At 47.1% G+C, this 15554-nt stretch overlaps 3 protein-coding genes across 3 annotated transcripts; all 3 read left to right on the top strand.

Moving 5' to 3' along the window:
* The first annotated feature begins 41 nt into the window (after positions 1-41).
* On the top strand, positions 42-701 carry LOC145498437 (uncharacterized). The gene has a single exon (XM_081478369.1). It carries the CDS (start codon positions 42-44, stop codon positions 699-701), a length of 660 nt encoding a protein of 219 aa, XP_081334495.1.
* A 1097-nt stretch (positions 702-1798) lies between these two features.
* On the top strand, positions 1799-2922 carry LOC145498309 (uncharacterized). Its single transcript, XM_081478217.1, has 2 exons — positions 1799-2655; positions 2688-2922. Exon 1 carries the CDS (start codon positions 1979-1981, stop codon positions 2474-2476), a length of 498 nt encoding a protein of 165 aa, XP_081334343.1. The 5' UTR covers positions 1799-1978; the 3' UTR covers positions 2477-2655; positions 2688-2922.
* Positions 2923-6857: 3935 nt separating this feature from the next.
* On the top strand, positions 6858-9731 carry LOC145498569 (uncharacterized). The gene is made up of 2 exons (XM_081478477.1): positions 6858-7127; positions 7485-9731. Exons 1-2 carry the CDS (start codon positions 6858-6860, stop codon positions 9729-9731), a joined length of 2517 nt encoding a protein of 838 aa, XP_081334603.1.
* Positions 9732-15554: the final 5823 nt, after the last annotated feature.

Genomic DNA, 15554 nt, shown 5'->3' with positions numbered 1-15554 from the left:
TAAAAACGGAGCGTCTCAAGACCCTGGACCATTTCAAGATCATGGAACGGCGCAAAGCGTTTCAATTTCACACTCCGTCGAGTTTGTTGATAGCGGGTCTGTCGGGTTGCGGCAAGACGGTGTTCACCACCAAACTGCTCTTGGAGAACGACGACTTGTTCCAACAAACACCAAAGAGTATTCATTACTGCTACGGATCGTGGCAAGATGGTTTTCAAAAGCTCAAGAAGGGCGGGGTTAAGTTTTACGAGGGCATCCCCGACAGCGAACAGTTACCCCGATGGTTTCCTGGAGGGGGAGTGTTGGTCTTGGACGACCTGATGGACGAGGGTGGTAATGACAAGCGCGTGTTGGATCTCTTCACCAAACATTCGCATCATCGGAACATCACGGTGCTTTACCTGTGTCAGGATCTATTCCCTAACGGAAAATTCGCCAAGACCATTTCCCGAAATGCTCATTACATCGCGGCCTTCAAGAACCCTCGGGATCAGTTGGGGATACGAAATCTATTACTGCAATCGTTTCCCACGCAATGGCAGGAAGTGTTGGACACGTTTCGAAAGGTCACCGATCGACCTTACGGTTACATGCTATTGGATCTTCATCCAGCCAGTCAGGACGATCAACGCATCCTCAGCCATGTGTTAAAAGACGAAGGATTCATACGATGCCATCAGTTTGCGACACTGTCATGCTGAGGAGCGAAGTTGAGTGGTTTCTGCTTTTCATTGTCCTATGCAAGACCAGACTCAAATACTGCATGAATCCCCACAAGCTGGACTACGAACCGATGAGACATGTCACGGAATGCGAGAGTTATCGTCAAGTACGGTCCATAATAAACGCATATAATGGTGAGCGTTTCGATGATTTGGTTCATAAGCAACGAGAACTCGCTGAGAAGAAGATAGAAAGAGAAAGGGGAATGGATAAAAATGAGCTCTTATGGTAGTGACGATTTCAACCTCTCGGCTCTGGAAGATTACTCGCCTTGGACTCCATTGGCTCGAACGAGTACTCCCATTCCACCTGCAGCGGGTGTAGGACTAAGCCTGAACACTCCTTCACCACTATCGTCACTGCCGACACCACCCCTGCCAAATGTCTCGCCCGTCGGAGTAGGCACGCAGGCTCGGGTGCGCCACAGACCAATGTCACGGTGGGGGTCGGTAGCGCCGGTTCGGGTGCATCACAGACCAATGTCACGGCTGGAGTGGGCACGTCCAATTCGTCGCGTCGAAGAGTAAGACGTTCACCCACACCGACGGATGCCACACCCTTGTCACAAGCTGTTAGAGGAGGGAAACGACCGAGACGCGTCCCACGTCAAAACACACCGACGTCCCCCAGTGACTCAGGGAGCCGCAGAAGAAGTAGCGCTAGTGGTAGCGGTGGTGGAAGAGGCAGAGGCAGGGGCAGAGGTAGAGGCAGAGGTAGAGGCGGAGGCAGAGGTGGAGGCGGAAGTAGTAGTGACTCCACACCTCCTTCGTCGATTCAATCGGGTCGCGGAAGAAGGCGAGGCACCCGTGTTCTCGACCAAGCCCAGATGCAGCAACAATTGGAGGAGATCTTGCGCCAACAACAACAAACAGCTGCGGGTCGTCGAATCGCAGGCATCACGACCACGAATACGATCACGACTACCTATAAGAACGGACAACGTCCTACAGTGACTCGCAATTCGACCAGTGTGCGAAACTGAGAACATCATGTTGAGAAGCGAAGTCAAGTGGTTCCCCTACTTCCTGCATCTATGTCGATGCTCTCGCTTACTGGGATGCGACCAGCATGGATCACGAAGACATGAAACGTATCGCGGACGAATGCGATAGTTACAGACAAGTCCAGGATATCCTGAACCAATCCGTAGAAACCGCCTTCAAGGACGAGATCTGGGAGTACGCGCAACAAGCTAAAAGGATCGAACGTCCCGACAGAAAGTCAGACTACGTTTGGCACTGGTTAGAGAAGAGTCATGAGTACTTCGGTCTGTTTATTGGATGAACCTTTTACCACCGAGGTGGAATTGGACTTGTTGAGACGTTTGGACGGTTTGTACGCTTTCTATCACAAGTATTGGTGGTGTCGAAGGCAGATGTTCGGTTACTACAAATTGTGCAACGCCATTCTCAACGGACTGGCCTTACTGGTCGTGGCGGCGAGCATCGTCGTGGGATCTGTGTGGAAAGAAGGGTACACGGTGGTAGGATTGACAGCTTTCGCCACCGCACTGAAAGGATGGAACGATTTCAAGAAGTATTCGCTCAAGATGGACATGACCCAATTCGCTTACACGACGTACGAAAAGACATTGACTGAACTGAGGAACTACGCTTTGGGTGGCGTGGAGGAATTGGATGGGTTTTTGATAAAGATGCAAACGTTGGACGACGTGGTGACGGATTTCACACCTCCCACGTACGACCGATACTTTCGAGACTACGAAACACGATTCGTTCACGCGCCTCTATAAAAACGGACACGTGATCCCCTTCGTGAATCATTCAAGGTGGAAACCCGACATGGTGAGGAGAAGGCGAAGGAGACGGCGAGTGGGAAGAAGGAGGGTCCAAAGGGGAAAAGGTTTTTTTGGCAATTTGAAAAAAGCATGGAAGTTGTATTCAGATGTTCAAAGAAGAATGAGGCCACAAAGTGGAGGTGGTATCGGTATGAATAATTGGCAGTATTGCATTCCCTGAAACGTTCAGACGTGCCTCTATAAAAAGGACATGTGATCACCTGCCTACGTCATTCAAGTGGTAAAGTGTGTGCGTGTCAGAACACGTCATGGTGGTGAGGAGGCGAAGGAGACGGTGAGTGGGAATACGTCGAGGAGGAAGAAGGAGGGTCCAAAGGGGAAAGGGTCTTGGTAAACTGGTCGGCACCGTAGCCAAGACGGTGTTGAGTCTTCTCGAAGACATGTGAATAAAAGAGCGTGATGAGTCAACCGGACGTTAGACGTGAACGATGAAGCAGTTGCGACGACGTCGTTTCTTGACGAGCGTCCTGAAAGAAGCCAATCGAAGTAGACGTCGACAGATGTTGCATTACGCCGACAGAGATCAGATCAACGCCATCAGCGAGATGGTTCTCAATTTGCTGAAAAAGAGGATCCTCATCGATGCAACGACTTATGGGAAACTGAAAAGACATAAAAAGGTTTTGCGCGAAGTGGGTAGACAAAAACTCCCTCAAGCGTCGAAGAGAACATCTCCCCACCCAAAGGGAGCAGGGTTCTGGAGCGGATTACACGGTTGTTTCAAAGCATGTTGTGTACGGTGAAAGGACGCAGCGAAGACGGTTACCCGCTGGAGGGGATCGACGTCATACCCAATTTCCCGCCGAGAGAAGATGAGTCCAATACCATTCCTAAACTCGTGCAGTTGTTGCAAGACGCCAATCGTCGCGAAGCCCGATGGAAAGACTCGTACGATTACTTGAACAAGAGGTACCACGACCTGTATCAAGAGTACATGGCTTTAAAGTTCGGTGACTTCTGCCAAACCTGTCAAACGAAACGAGATACCACACCGCCCGGTGGGTGCATCGAGTTGTGCAGGGAGTGCGGTAAAGGCAAGTGAACCGTTCAAAGTCTTGAACTCGAGTTGGAAAAGAAAGACGAATCCATACGGTACTGGCAAGATTGTTACGAGACGGCCTTGAGAGAATTGTCCGAGTTTCCTGACACGACCCTGAGTCAGCAGAAGGCATGAACGAAGTCATGATGGTACCCGTTCAAGAATTCAATCGTTTGCAAGATTATTACAAGGGTAAGATCACCCAGAGCGCCTTGTTGAACAAAGCGGGATGTTTGGCCGCCGAAGATCTCATCCTGAAAGACAAACGTATCCCCACCAGCATGGCCGTCAAGATGACCAAACCCATGGCAAATGAAGAAGTCAAACTAGTGAAACGTATACGGACGGGTATACGCCACACTCCCACGTACCAAGGAACGATAGAACCCGAAGGCATGGCCGACGCACCCGTCGAACGTCTGTTGAAACAGATCATCAAGGGCGTCAACCAACCACCCGCAGCCCCTGTGGTCATCAAGCAAGAACCCGCCACACCTTCCACGTCAGGTCTCAAAAAGGAGTTCAAATATACCAAACCATCCACAAGCAAGAAGCCTCCCGTTCCACCCAAACCGTACATGACAGGTAAAAAGAAACCCATGTCCGAATCGCAAAAAGAGTTCTTAAGATCCATCGGTGTCGCCGAGAAATACATAGACGACAACGGTGGTTACAGTCCCAAAGGCAAAGCCAAGGGCAAGACGTACAAGAAGTCCAAGAAGACAGAAGCAGAAAAGTTACAAGAAGGATGGGAAGATTTCGAATGTTGGAGAAAGGGACTGAAATATGACTCTGCCTAAGACAAGAGAAACGTTGGAAAATTGTAAACTTTATTGTTGATGTTGTAATCATTAAATTACACACTTTGTTGTTTTTTCAAAAAGAGTCTCTTTTGTTTTCTTCAAGTCTCGCACGCCATGCCATTGTGGTACAGAGTATCCGAGGCATTCGATGTCACAAACAAACGTTTGAACCTTATTTGGTCCCCGAACGTCGACGAAGATATGAATAACAACCGAAACCTAATTCTGGAGGTGAATTCGAACACTAAGAAAGGGGTGTTGTAATAAAACATGCGATACACCTCCATGCGTATATGATCGTACGAAATGACATTGAGGGGAAAGAACACGGTGCCGTGAATGTACATGGGACTTCGAAACTCCGAGGATCGCACAAAGTCCTCCATCTCGTGATAGTACTGGAACCACACTGTGACAGGAATTGGATAAGGCAAATGATTCCAGGAACGCGTCAAGGAATTGTGCGTGTCGAAGGGTTTTCCATGGTCTCTCATATAGGTAAGGGCGTCATGAATCATTCTGCGATGAGCGTCCACTGCGAATGAAAAAAGTGTCAGGTCCACAGTCCATCCTCATGGTAAAGCGAGGGACCCCCAGGAAAAGGTAGTAGACACAGTTGTTGAATCTCAATATCCCTTTGTCCTTCCACGCGTCTAAAGAGTCTGAACCTTTGAATTCGGATCAAGTTATACGTATAGTAAGGAGTATTGTAAATGAACAGACGGTAAAAAATAGCTCTGACCTCTCGGGTCGGTTCCACGGGGAGACACACACAACCGTGAATGTACAGGTCTCGATCCCGATACAGAGTCACGAAATTTCTTAGAAAGGTATAATAACGTCGCCAAACGTTAGGGTCTAAGGCGTACGGCAAATCATTCCACAAGTACGACCCCTCGCAATGGCAGTGGTTAGGTCTACCCTCACTACGATATCGCTCCAACTCTCGATCCATTCTAACTAAACGATCATTCGCACCTGCCGTTAACTGGGGCTCCTCATAATCATCTTCCTCGAGTTCCTCGTCGGTTTCCAACATGACCTCAGGCTGATTGTCGCCGATCACGCGTCGGCAGTTCCCGCAGTTCATAACCCATCTCTCCATATCCTGGTAACAACGTCGATGCATCCACACGCCGCAGCAAGGAGTACGTTGGCACGATGCCAGAGAATCGACGTGAATATCTCTCTGACAAATAAAACACACTTGTTGAATCGGTGTTTCTTCGGGTGTCTGACCCCGAAGGCGACGACTACGTCTCGGTGGTTCATCGTCATCGTGTGATCGTGCACGACGCCAACGATGACGTACTCGTCTCGCTGATCCTTCGGGGGACTGACTTCGAGGTCGGTGGCTGCGGTGCCCAGATTCAGTCTCCATCACCAAAACCGAAAAAATGTCGAATGCGCACCTTGCTTTATGTCAATCATGCACCAATCAAATGAAAAAGGCCGACATCACGTGTACAGCCTAGACCAGGGGGATAGGGGGTATCCCCGTCACGGTAGGAGACTGGGCCCAGGTCGAGTGCAACCTGGGATCCAGTTTTTACCGTAAGTATAAAAAGATCGGCTCGAACCGTTCACGGCACTGAGTTTTTGACTTGTATCGAGCGCTTAAAATCATGGTACAGGAGCCGACCGACGAGGAGATGAACCAACTGATGGATCAACATGAAGCAGTGAGTATAACGTGCACCCTATGTAAGAAAGTCATCCTTAGAACCGAAACCTGCGGTCGTACCAAATGCTGCCGTTACTACGTGCATTTCGATTGCTTCGTCGGGGCACTCGATGATCAGATGAACAACGAGAAGTTGCACTGTCAGATCTGTCACACACCGTGCTATCTAAGTACGGTCGTGGCTTCCCTAGACAACTGACGACATCTTTTTTGGCACGCCTTTGTTCACAGAGTTACTGGGATTGTCTTCCCACTGAGATGCAGGCCTACATCCTTCACCTCAGAGAGTCCCAGTCTCTCGTCGAGAGGCGCGAATGTGAAATGAGGAGAGAGCTTTGTAACGAGATTCGAGCCTTCGCTAAGGTCAAAGCAGAATGGGTGCTAGGTGCAATCAAATTAGTTCTAGAGACATGTCTGTTAGATTATTGTCCCAAAGGAAGAGTTCCAGGAATGAAAAACAAGCACATGGTCGTGAATGGAATCTACACAGACGAACGCAACCTTAAGCGAGCCATATTTTTAGGGTACGGGTTAAATCATGCTTGTCTCAGAATACCGGACGTTAAGAGATTGATATCCTCACCCCCCAGAGAATAGCAATTACTGGGATCGATTACCTCATGAACTACAGGACTACATCATGCGTCTAGCCAGGAATCAAATCCTACTCGAGCGCAGAAGAAACAAAAAGTTACGACGTCTTCTCAAGGAAATAATAGAATACGGCAAACTGAAAGAACAATGGGGCATAGGACACATTAAGATTGTGACAGTTCGATGTAATTCGTCATGTTGTATAAAAAAGAAGACAGATTCACACATTCGAAAATAATTGGCTGTTACATCGACATTGACGACAAACCTAAAGAAACGTATTTAGCTCCCACCATAAAAGAGGCCAAGAAACGCGTCCCCATAGAAAAGACTTTCCTCTACCCTGATTGCTCCACCAAGTACGCCCATAATAGGTGGTTAAGAAAGCGTTCCCACTCTCTTACAGAGCCACTGGGACAGGCTACCAACAGAGATACAGTGTCATGTGATAGACTTGGCAACCTGGCAACACATATTCGACCGCAGGAACAATGAACTATTGAACAAACTTCACGAACAAATTGTATATTACGATATACTGAAAAAACAATGGCAGTACGGTCACATAGAAATACGCACGAGTAAATGTGGACCAAACTTGTGTAATTGTAATAAGGTTTATGAAAAAGTCTCTCATCACACTGCTGTATATGGCCATTATGTCAGCAATCGTGACGAGAAAAGGAGAATCTATTTAGGATTTAGTTTTAATGACGCGTTAATCAATATACCCAACAAAAAATTGTTATTGCCAGATACTTTGCTTGGAAACCTGACAGTAAAAAACAACCAATAAAAACGTTGTGTTCATTGTCTTCACAGAACAGACGGACCCACGACGAAGCCTTCTTCGACGATGACGACTGGATCTTTGATCTGGCTCTCGACCGAGTGATGATCCAAACCGGAGGTGGAAGCAATACAAGACCACTCCTAGAATTTGAATTAAGACCCGTAGGCGCTCGATGTAACTGGAGAAATGTCCTCAACAAACAACGATTCGAAGCCACACTCAGACAACACAGAGACGTGACTCCCAGGGACAATCTAGGCCAAGAATTGACTCAGGCCCTTCCACGATCCATCGAGCAACAAATCGCTCAGGATCCTACCCTGACACCCAACTCCACGGTCCATTTCACCATGCAGTCCAGTGCCTTCACGCACGCCTTTCAATCCACCACTTTCACCGTGCGCGAATTCGAAGAAGGGAGTGAAAGACTAGACACCTATCTCCAGTCTCTCGCGGCCAAACTCAACTCCAACGAAGAATTCACCCCCGACGACACGTTCACCATGGAAACCACTTTCATACGCACCCCAGGTAGTGGGCGTGGTCACGGAAAACGATACAAACCGAGCTGTGCCGCCGTACGGGGAATCGTCAAATGGTCGCGCGTGACCATCAAAAACAAAGACAATCTATGCTGCGCTTGCGCCATCGTCACCATGAAAGCCCTGGTAGATGCCGACATGAATCCGCGAGACCAAGATTACCACAATCTCAAACAGGGGCTACCCGTCCAAGAGCGATTGGCCAAAGAACTCCACCTTCTAGCCAACGTCCCCGAAGGACCTTGCGGCATTCCCGAACTGCAGCAGTTTCAGACCGCGTTACCTGGGTACCAGCTCAAAGTCCTTTCCATCGACCCACCCCACATGCTCATCTATGCAGGACCCGAACCCTCGGACAAGATCATTCGACTCGTCAAAGAAGACAGTCACTACGACGGATGTAACTCGTTTAGTGGGTTCCTCAACAAATCCTACTTCTGCGACGAATGCAATCGAGGATACAATCACGACGACTTTCAACGTCATCCCTGCAACGGTAAATGGTGTCCCGCCTGCAAACGAAAGGACTGCCCCGATTTCCTCGAAGCCAAACGACCCCTAGCACGTGGCAAGTTTCCTGCACCCACCTCGATCTGCCGATTGTGCCACAGAAAATTCTTCGGAGACCAATGCTACAACTACCACCTGCAACGGCGGAGCCTCAACATTCCATCCATCTGCGACACTTACAAAAAGTGTCCAGACTGTTGCCACGTCTACGAACCAAAAGATAGGAACAGGCGAGGAGGTGACCGTTTCACCCCAGATCACGTATGCGGATGGGGCGAATGTCACATCTGCGAAAAGAAAGTCTTTCTGCCGATGCACCGATGTTACATCCAACGCATACCCGAAGACGAAGACGAGCCCAAAAAGAAACGCGTGCCACGCGACGAAGTCAAAGGTCATCCCTTCAAAGAACCCGAACCCGGTGATCCAGACACACGCGTCTGGGTGGACAGAGATCCACCCCTTCAAGTGTACTGCGACTACGAGGCCATCACCAACGCCGAAGGGAATCAGACACCCATTCTACTCTGCCTGGAAGACGATGAAGAGGATCAATTCTGCTCCTTCTACGGTCCCAACTGCACCGCTGACATGTTCGACCACCTAGAATCCCTCGCCGTCGACGTGGACGGAGACGATCGGGACATCATCGTCCTCTTTCACAATCTCAAAGGCTACGACGGGATGTTCATCTTGCAACACTGTTACGCCACGCATCGACAAGTCACGGATCAGATCACCGTAGGCACCAAGATACTGTCACTGAGATCCGACAGACTGACTTTCAAAGATTCCCTATGCTTTCTCCCGTTCCCGCTGGCCAACTTTCCAGCCACCTTCGGAATCCACGAACTCTGCAAGGGATTCTTCCCACACAAATTCAACACCCTAGAAAATCAGGAGTACGAAGGACCTATGCCGTCGCGAGACATGTACGATCCCGACAGCATGTCCGCCAAAAAGAAAGCCGAATTCGAACAGTGGTACCAAGAGAAAGTCAACGACAACTACCATTTCGTACTAAGACAAGAAATGGAAGCCTACTGCGAGTCGGACGTCAAACTCCTCAAAGCAGGCTGCCAAAAGTTCCGGCAAGAATTCAAACAAAAAGCCGACTTTGACCCCATGGAGAAATGCGTCACCATCGCCTCTGCCTGCAACCGATTCTGGCGCAAGAAACTCGTCCTGCCCAACACCATCGCCTCCAGACCACCTCGAGGATAGCACGGGGCCCGATCCAATCAGTCCGTCAAAGCCCTGAAATGGCTAGCCTGGCAAGAACACTTGTTACAACATCACAACCAAGGCGATCGTATCCACACCGTGCGAAACGGAGGTGAAGTCCGACTACCTAATCATCTCGTGGACGGATACGATCCTACTACTCGAACCGTCTACGAATTCCACGGATGTCTATGGCACGGGTGTCCTCGATGTTTCCCTCTAACGAGACAGATATCCCATCTGTCACGCCGATCGCACCCTACACGAAGTCTACGACTCCACACTCCGCAAACACGACCTTCTCAGTCGCCAAGGCTACCAGCTCCACGTCAAGTGGGAATGCGAGTGGGAACTGGAGGTCAAGACCGAGCCAGATCTCCGCAAGTTTCTAGACACGTTCCAAATCGTCGAACCGCTCGAGCCCAGAGAAGCCTTCTTCGGAGGGCGCACGAACGTTGTCAAACTGCATCACGTGACCGACGTGGTCCAAGGAGAACAAACCAAGTACATCGACGTGACGTCGCTCTACCCCTGGGCCAACAAGGAAGGCGAATACCCCATAGGACACCCACAAGTCATCGTCAACCCACAAGATCAAGACATACACCACTACTTCGGAATGGCCAAAGTGGACATACTGCCGCCTCACGAACTTTACCATCCCGTTCTACCTTTTCGACACGGGGGTAAACTCACCTTCCCACTCTGCCGATCGTGCGTGGAACACGAAATGCCTAAACCCCTCCTAGAGAAATTGCATCGCTGCCCTCACACGGCCGAGCAACGCACACTCTGAGGGACCTGGTGCACACCCGAAATCCAGAAAGCCGTTGCCACAGGATACACGCTCAACAAGATACACGAAGTCCACCATTTCCCGCCAGAACAACGCCGTAAAGGACTCTTCGCCGATTACGTGAACACCTGGCTAAAAATTAAACAGGAATCCGCTGGCTACCCTAACTGGTGTAACACCCCCGAAGACAAGGCATGGTACGTGCAACAATACCAACAGAAAGAAGGCATCGCTCTTGATCCGACCATGATCCAGAAGAATCCCAGACAGAAAGCCACCGCCAAACTCATGCTCAACTCCTTCTGGGGCAAGTTCGGCGAAAACCTATACAAACCCACCACCCAAGTCGTCTACAACGCAGCACAACTCTTTGAACTCGTTTCCAATCCCTTCAACGACATACGACAAGTCAATCGCCAACGACAAAGCCCTAGAAGTCGTACACGCCGAACTCAAAGACAATCAACCTGATAACGGACGAATCAACATCTTCGTCGCCGCTTTCACCACCTGCTGGGCTCGGCTCAAATTATACAGCTACCTGGAACAATTAAAGCAACAAGTTCTCTACTTTGACACTGACTCCGTCATCTACTCGCACAAACCAGGTCAATACGATGTCCCGCTAGGTGATTACCTGGGCGAGATGACCAACGAACTCGACGACGGCAATTTCATCACCGATTTCACTGCCGCTGGACCCAAAAATTACGGTTACAGAACCCACCAAGGTAAAGTCTGCTGCAAAGTCCGAGGCTTCTCACTCAATGTACGAGGATCCAGGCAACTCAATTATGACGTCATGCGACAAAATCTACTCGACGAACTCACACAACCTCTCGAGGATGAACGACGCAACATCAACGTCGTCAACCCCAACTTCTGGAGAAACCCAGCCACCAAACATCTCAGAGTCATCACACGAACCAAACGCTACGGACTCGTCTTCGACAAACGCGTCGTAGACACGAACACTTTCATGTCGTTTCCATACGGATACACACCATTGTAATTTTTACTTCCTGTAATCAATAAAAATCAATTTTTAAACTCACTTCCTGTCTATCGCCTTATTTGGGCATGCGCGAGCTGTGACGTCACGGGCGCCATGTTTTGCTACCAAAGGGGCTATCTTGGATTTTAAAATTTAAGAGAATGTATGGGAAAAACTTGGTCACGTGGTATGATCCCTGGCTCCTGATTGGTTACTGCCCCTATGGGCGCTATTTACTACTGCCAAGGGTGCCAGATATACACTGCCATCCATTGTAGCCATCTTTCTTAGTCACACAAAACACATTCAGTGGAAACTTGAAAAACTTCCCCAAAACAATAGAGATCATGGCCAAAGAAACAGCAAAACTGTACATTTATTCTTCTCGTTACAACATACTTGCCCTCTCATCTGTAATCAGTCAACTTATTTCTTTGGTATATCCAGACGAGCCGTCAGCATTGTCAATGAAGTTGGCTACACATGGTTTTTATTATCCAAGGAATGCGGTTTTTGCAGGTTTAAATCTGGATGAAATAAAAAGCAATGTGATATATGTAATGTGGACAAGAACAAACCTTCTTCCCATCAAACTTTGGCATGCCAACCACTTTGTTCTCCTGAAGAATAAAAATCATTTTACCCCACTGAAAAGTTACGCTGCAGCTGCGGCTACGTACAAAATGCGCACATGTTCAAGTTCTTCCCTACCCAAAACTACAGATAGCCCATTCAAATCTAAATGGAAACGCAAAAAAGTGGTTGGTGACAAAAAAAAAAATTGCATACGCGTTCTACTGCTTCTGCCAACACAGAGACCTGGAACAATAGGGGAAATTTTGTTAGATTTTCAACACCTCTACAAAAATTCGCGATTAACAATGTTCTTTCGCCAGTAAGTACGCGAAATTTTGCAACACACAGAGCCAAAGTTCGACAGCGTATCAAGTAAAGTTAATCGCGTAACTGATTCCATCAATCGTCATGTAATTTACATGAAATATAGTTTGATAACTGTTGAATAAACTGCGTGCTGAAGGGTGCTGTATTTACTTATCGATCATTGATTAGGAGGGAATTATAACACACTACTAACACAAAGTTTCTTTGATCTTGTGCATGTAAAATTCGCTTATTTTGCCGCCTTGAATTCAGCTGTAGAGCAACTTAACTACAAGCACGAGCTCAGAGTTCGTTTTGGGAACAAAGCCAATACACTCAAGCAAAACACTTTGCCAGCAAATACGTGAAATTTCGTTTTGAACGGAGTCAGAGTTTGACATGTTGAGCCAAGTTCGTCACGTAATTGATTAAATCGAGCAGTCATGTTAACACCAAGTGTATTTAGATAACTGTTTGTGACTGCACCCCAGAGCTTGCTGTACTTACTTATCAATAGATTGGAAGGATAAAAATCGCAGCTAACACAATGTTTCTTAAATGTTGTGAGAATTCAACAACGGATCGAAGCACAGATTGATAGCATCTTACCTTACAACATGCAATTATTCATTATTATCAATATACGCGGCCAAATTGAAAACCGCCCTCTTGAAAACACGCGCTTTGCGGGCCGCAAATGACTCCTAGCGGGCCGTTAATGTATTAACGGCCCTGCAGCTGATTGGTTCTCGGTTCATCATCCGATGAATATTAACCAATCAGGTTGTTTATTGACGCGGGAAAACCATTCAGGTGCGAACAGCTTGCGTAGTGAACGTTTGCCGTTTCGAATTTCCTTTTAAAATGGAAGAACTCCCAAATTTTCAGCTTTTTTCTAGTCAAAACTCGGACTTAGACAACGAGCAACTGGATGAGATTGAGCAAAAAGCTCAAGCGAAAAACACCAAGAGAGCAACTGAGTGGGGAGTAAAAAAGTTTGAGAAATGGTGTGAGAAAAGAAAAATTACAGTGGATCTCAAAACAGTAAGTGCAACGGACTTGAGTGAAATTCTGCGAAAGTTCTTCGCTGAAGTGAAAACAGAGAAAGGCCAAGCATTAACTCCAAGTGCATTGACTGGAATTAGAGCGGCCATTCATCGCCATCTAACCTGTGTTCCACTCAGCCAAAACATAAACATTTTGCAAGACAGCGAATTTATGTCTGCCAACAAAATGTTTGAAGCAAAGGCCAAGCTATTTACGAAAGAAAACAATGCGAAACCAAAACACAAATCATCCATTCAGTCAGGAGACATGCAGAAATTGAATCGATACTTCATGGAAGGGCAGAACACGGACGGCATTTGGAAAGATGCGGAGAAGTTAGTTGAGTTTATTTGGTTTTCGTTGTGTTTTCATTTTGCTTGCCGCGGCAGAGAGGGATGGCGGGAGCTTACAAGGCAGTCATTTGAAATAAAAACTGATGACACTGGAGCCCGTTACATCACCGAAAAACTTACTGAACAAACTAAAAATTACCAAGGAGGTGCTAAACAGTCTGAGCAGTCATACTAGGATGTTCGTATGTACGAAACTTCAACTGCACTTGATCCAGTGGCTGCGTTTGAATTTTACCTCGGCAAGACTCATCCCGACTGTAAGGCACTGTTTCAGACTCCAAGCAAAGCTACCACCAAGAATGTAAACTTTGCAAGCACCCGACACTGGTACAGAAATGAGCCTATGGGAAAAAATACTATCAGCAAGATGATGGAAAGGATTTCCATCAAAGCAGAGTTATCGGAGCAGTACACGAATCACTGCATTTGTGCATCGACTGTCACTTCTTTGTTCCAGCGCGGTGTGGACGCAAGGAAAATCTGTGCAATCACAAAGCACAAAGATGAACGGAGCCTTTCCCACTACATCAGCGAGACAACAAGTGCACAAAAAAGAGTGTTCAATGATTTTAAGTGACACATTTCAGCCACAACTCGCTGTTCAGCAAGAAGCTTCAGGAATCACAAGGCAAAATGTCGTGGGCCCATCAGCCGGTTCTAGCTCAAACTTAAACCCACAGTCTCTTCTCCAAAACCAATTTATTTCCTTGGCACAGCCGTACCAAAATTGCACCCAACATATTCAGATTGGAACAATGAACATTTATCACGGAAAGTATGAAGAACCGTCGCCATCAACCCGCAAATGCCGCCAAATAATCGAGAGCGATGATAGCGACTAAAAGCTGTAACTTATTTGATGAAATTAGCAAAGACAGTCTGAGTCCATTGCCTGTGAACGGGAAGACTATCATTTTTTTAAATGTAAACTGTCTTTTTGCTAATCATTGTTACCAATCTTTTTAAAACTAGATTATATTTGACATTTTATTGTAAACAAAAAGGAATTTTATTTGGCTCTTGTTTAGCCGTTCGTATTGTAGCAACAACTTTCCATACCATAGTTTCATGCTACATCTCTGTTAAACATTTTTTTCTCATTAAATGAATTTGTACGATTTGGCCTTGTGTATTGATAATAATGATAATCGCATGACTTTTGTCGGTAATATAGTTTATTTGTGTCCCTCGTAGCATCATTTGCGCCCTTGCGCTTCGCGCTCGGGCGCAAATGATGCTACTCGGGCCACAAATAAACTATATGCCCTCCAAAAGTCATGTGATTGTCCTAATATGCCGCAAAGATGAACTTAGTTTGTTCCAGGAACAAAGCCAAAACACTCCAGTTTGGTGTAGTTAAATCGCTTACGCAGGTAGTCACCGATAAACCTTTAACACTGATTGTCAACTTTGTAAACAAGAGTTCGGTGAAATGCTCTTATTTTCAAACATTCTGTGACCTCAAAGCATCGATCAGTACAGGAAGATCCTCGTGCTTCACAAAGGCAATTCCTTTATCCAATTTCAATCACTTATTTTTCAACCAGCTTTGATCTTAAATGGTCATATAATCTAATACTTTCCCTTATCCTCTGGAAATTTCCATTTGAGACACAAGTAAACAGTAGTAACTTGACCGACATTTACATACTGAACGCTCCACAAAATATCCGCGCTTCTTGTAAGCTAGATACCAGCCTCCCCGCATTGCGCCATAAATATTAGCCACATATGAGGTACACTAAGACTTA

This window comes from Orbicella franksi, chromosome 9 (genome assembly GCF_964199315.1).
Source record: "Orbicella franksi chromosome 9, jaOrbFran1.1, whole genome shotgun sequence".
NCBI classification, from domain to species: Eukaryota; Metazoa; Cnidaria; class Anthozoa; order Scleractinia; family Merulinidae; genus Orbicella; species Orbicella franksi.
This window is presented reverse-complemented; position numbering and strand designations above follow the sequence as displayed.

Coding starts and splice junctions, on each gene's coding strand:
- LOC145498437 (XM_081478369.1), top strand. CDS start 42: ATGGAACGGCGCAAAGCGTTTCAATTTCACACTCCGTCGAGTTTGTTG.
- LOC145498309 (XM_081478217.1), top strand. CDS start 1,979: ATGAGTACTTCGGTCTGTTTATTGGATGAACCTTTTACCACCGAGGTG.
- LOC145498569 (XM_081478477.1), top strand. CDS start 6,858: ATGTTGTATAAAAAAGAAGACAGATTCACACATTCGAAAATAATTGGC. Junction 7,128..7,484: donor GTGATAGACTTGGCAACCTG/GCAACACATATT, acceptor TTGTCTTCACAG/AACAGACGGACCCACGACGA.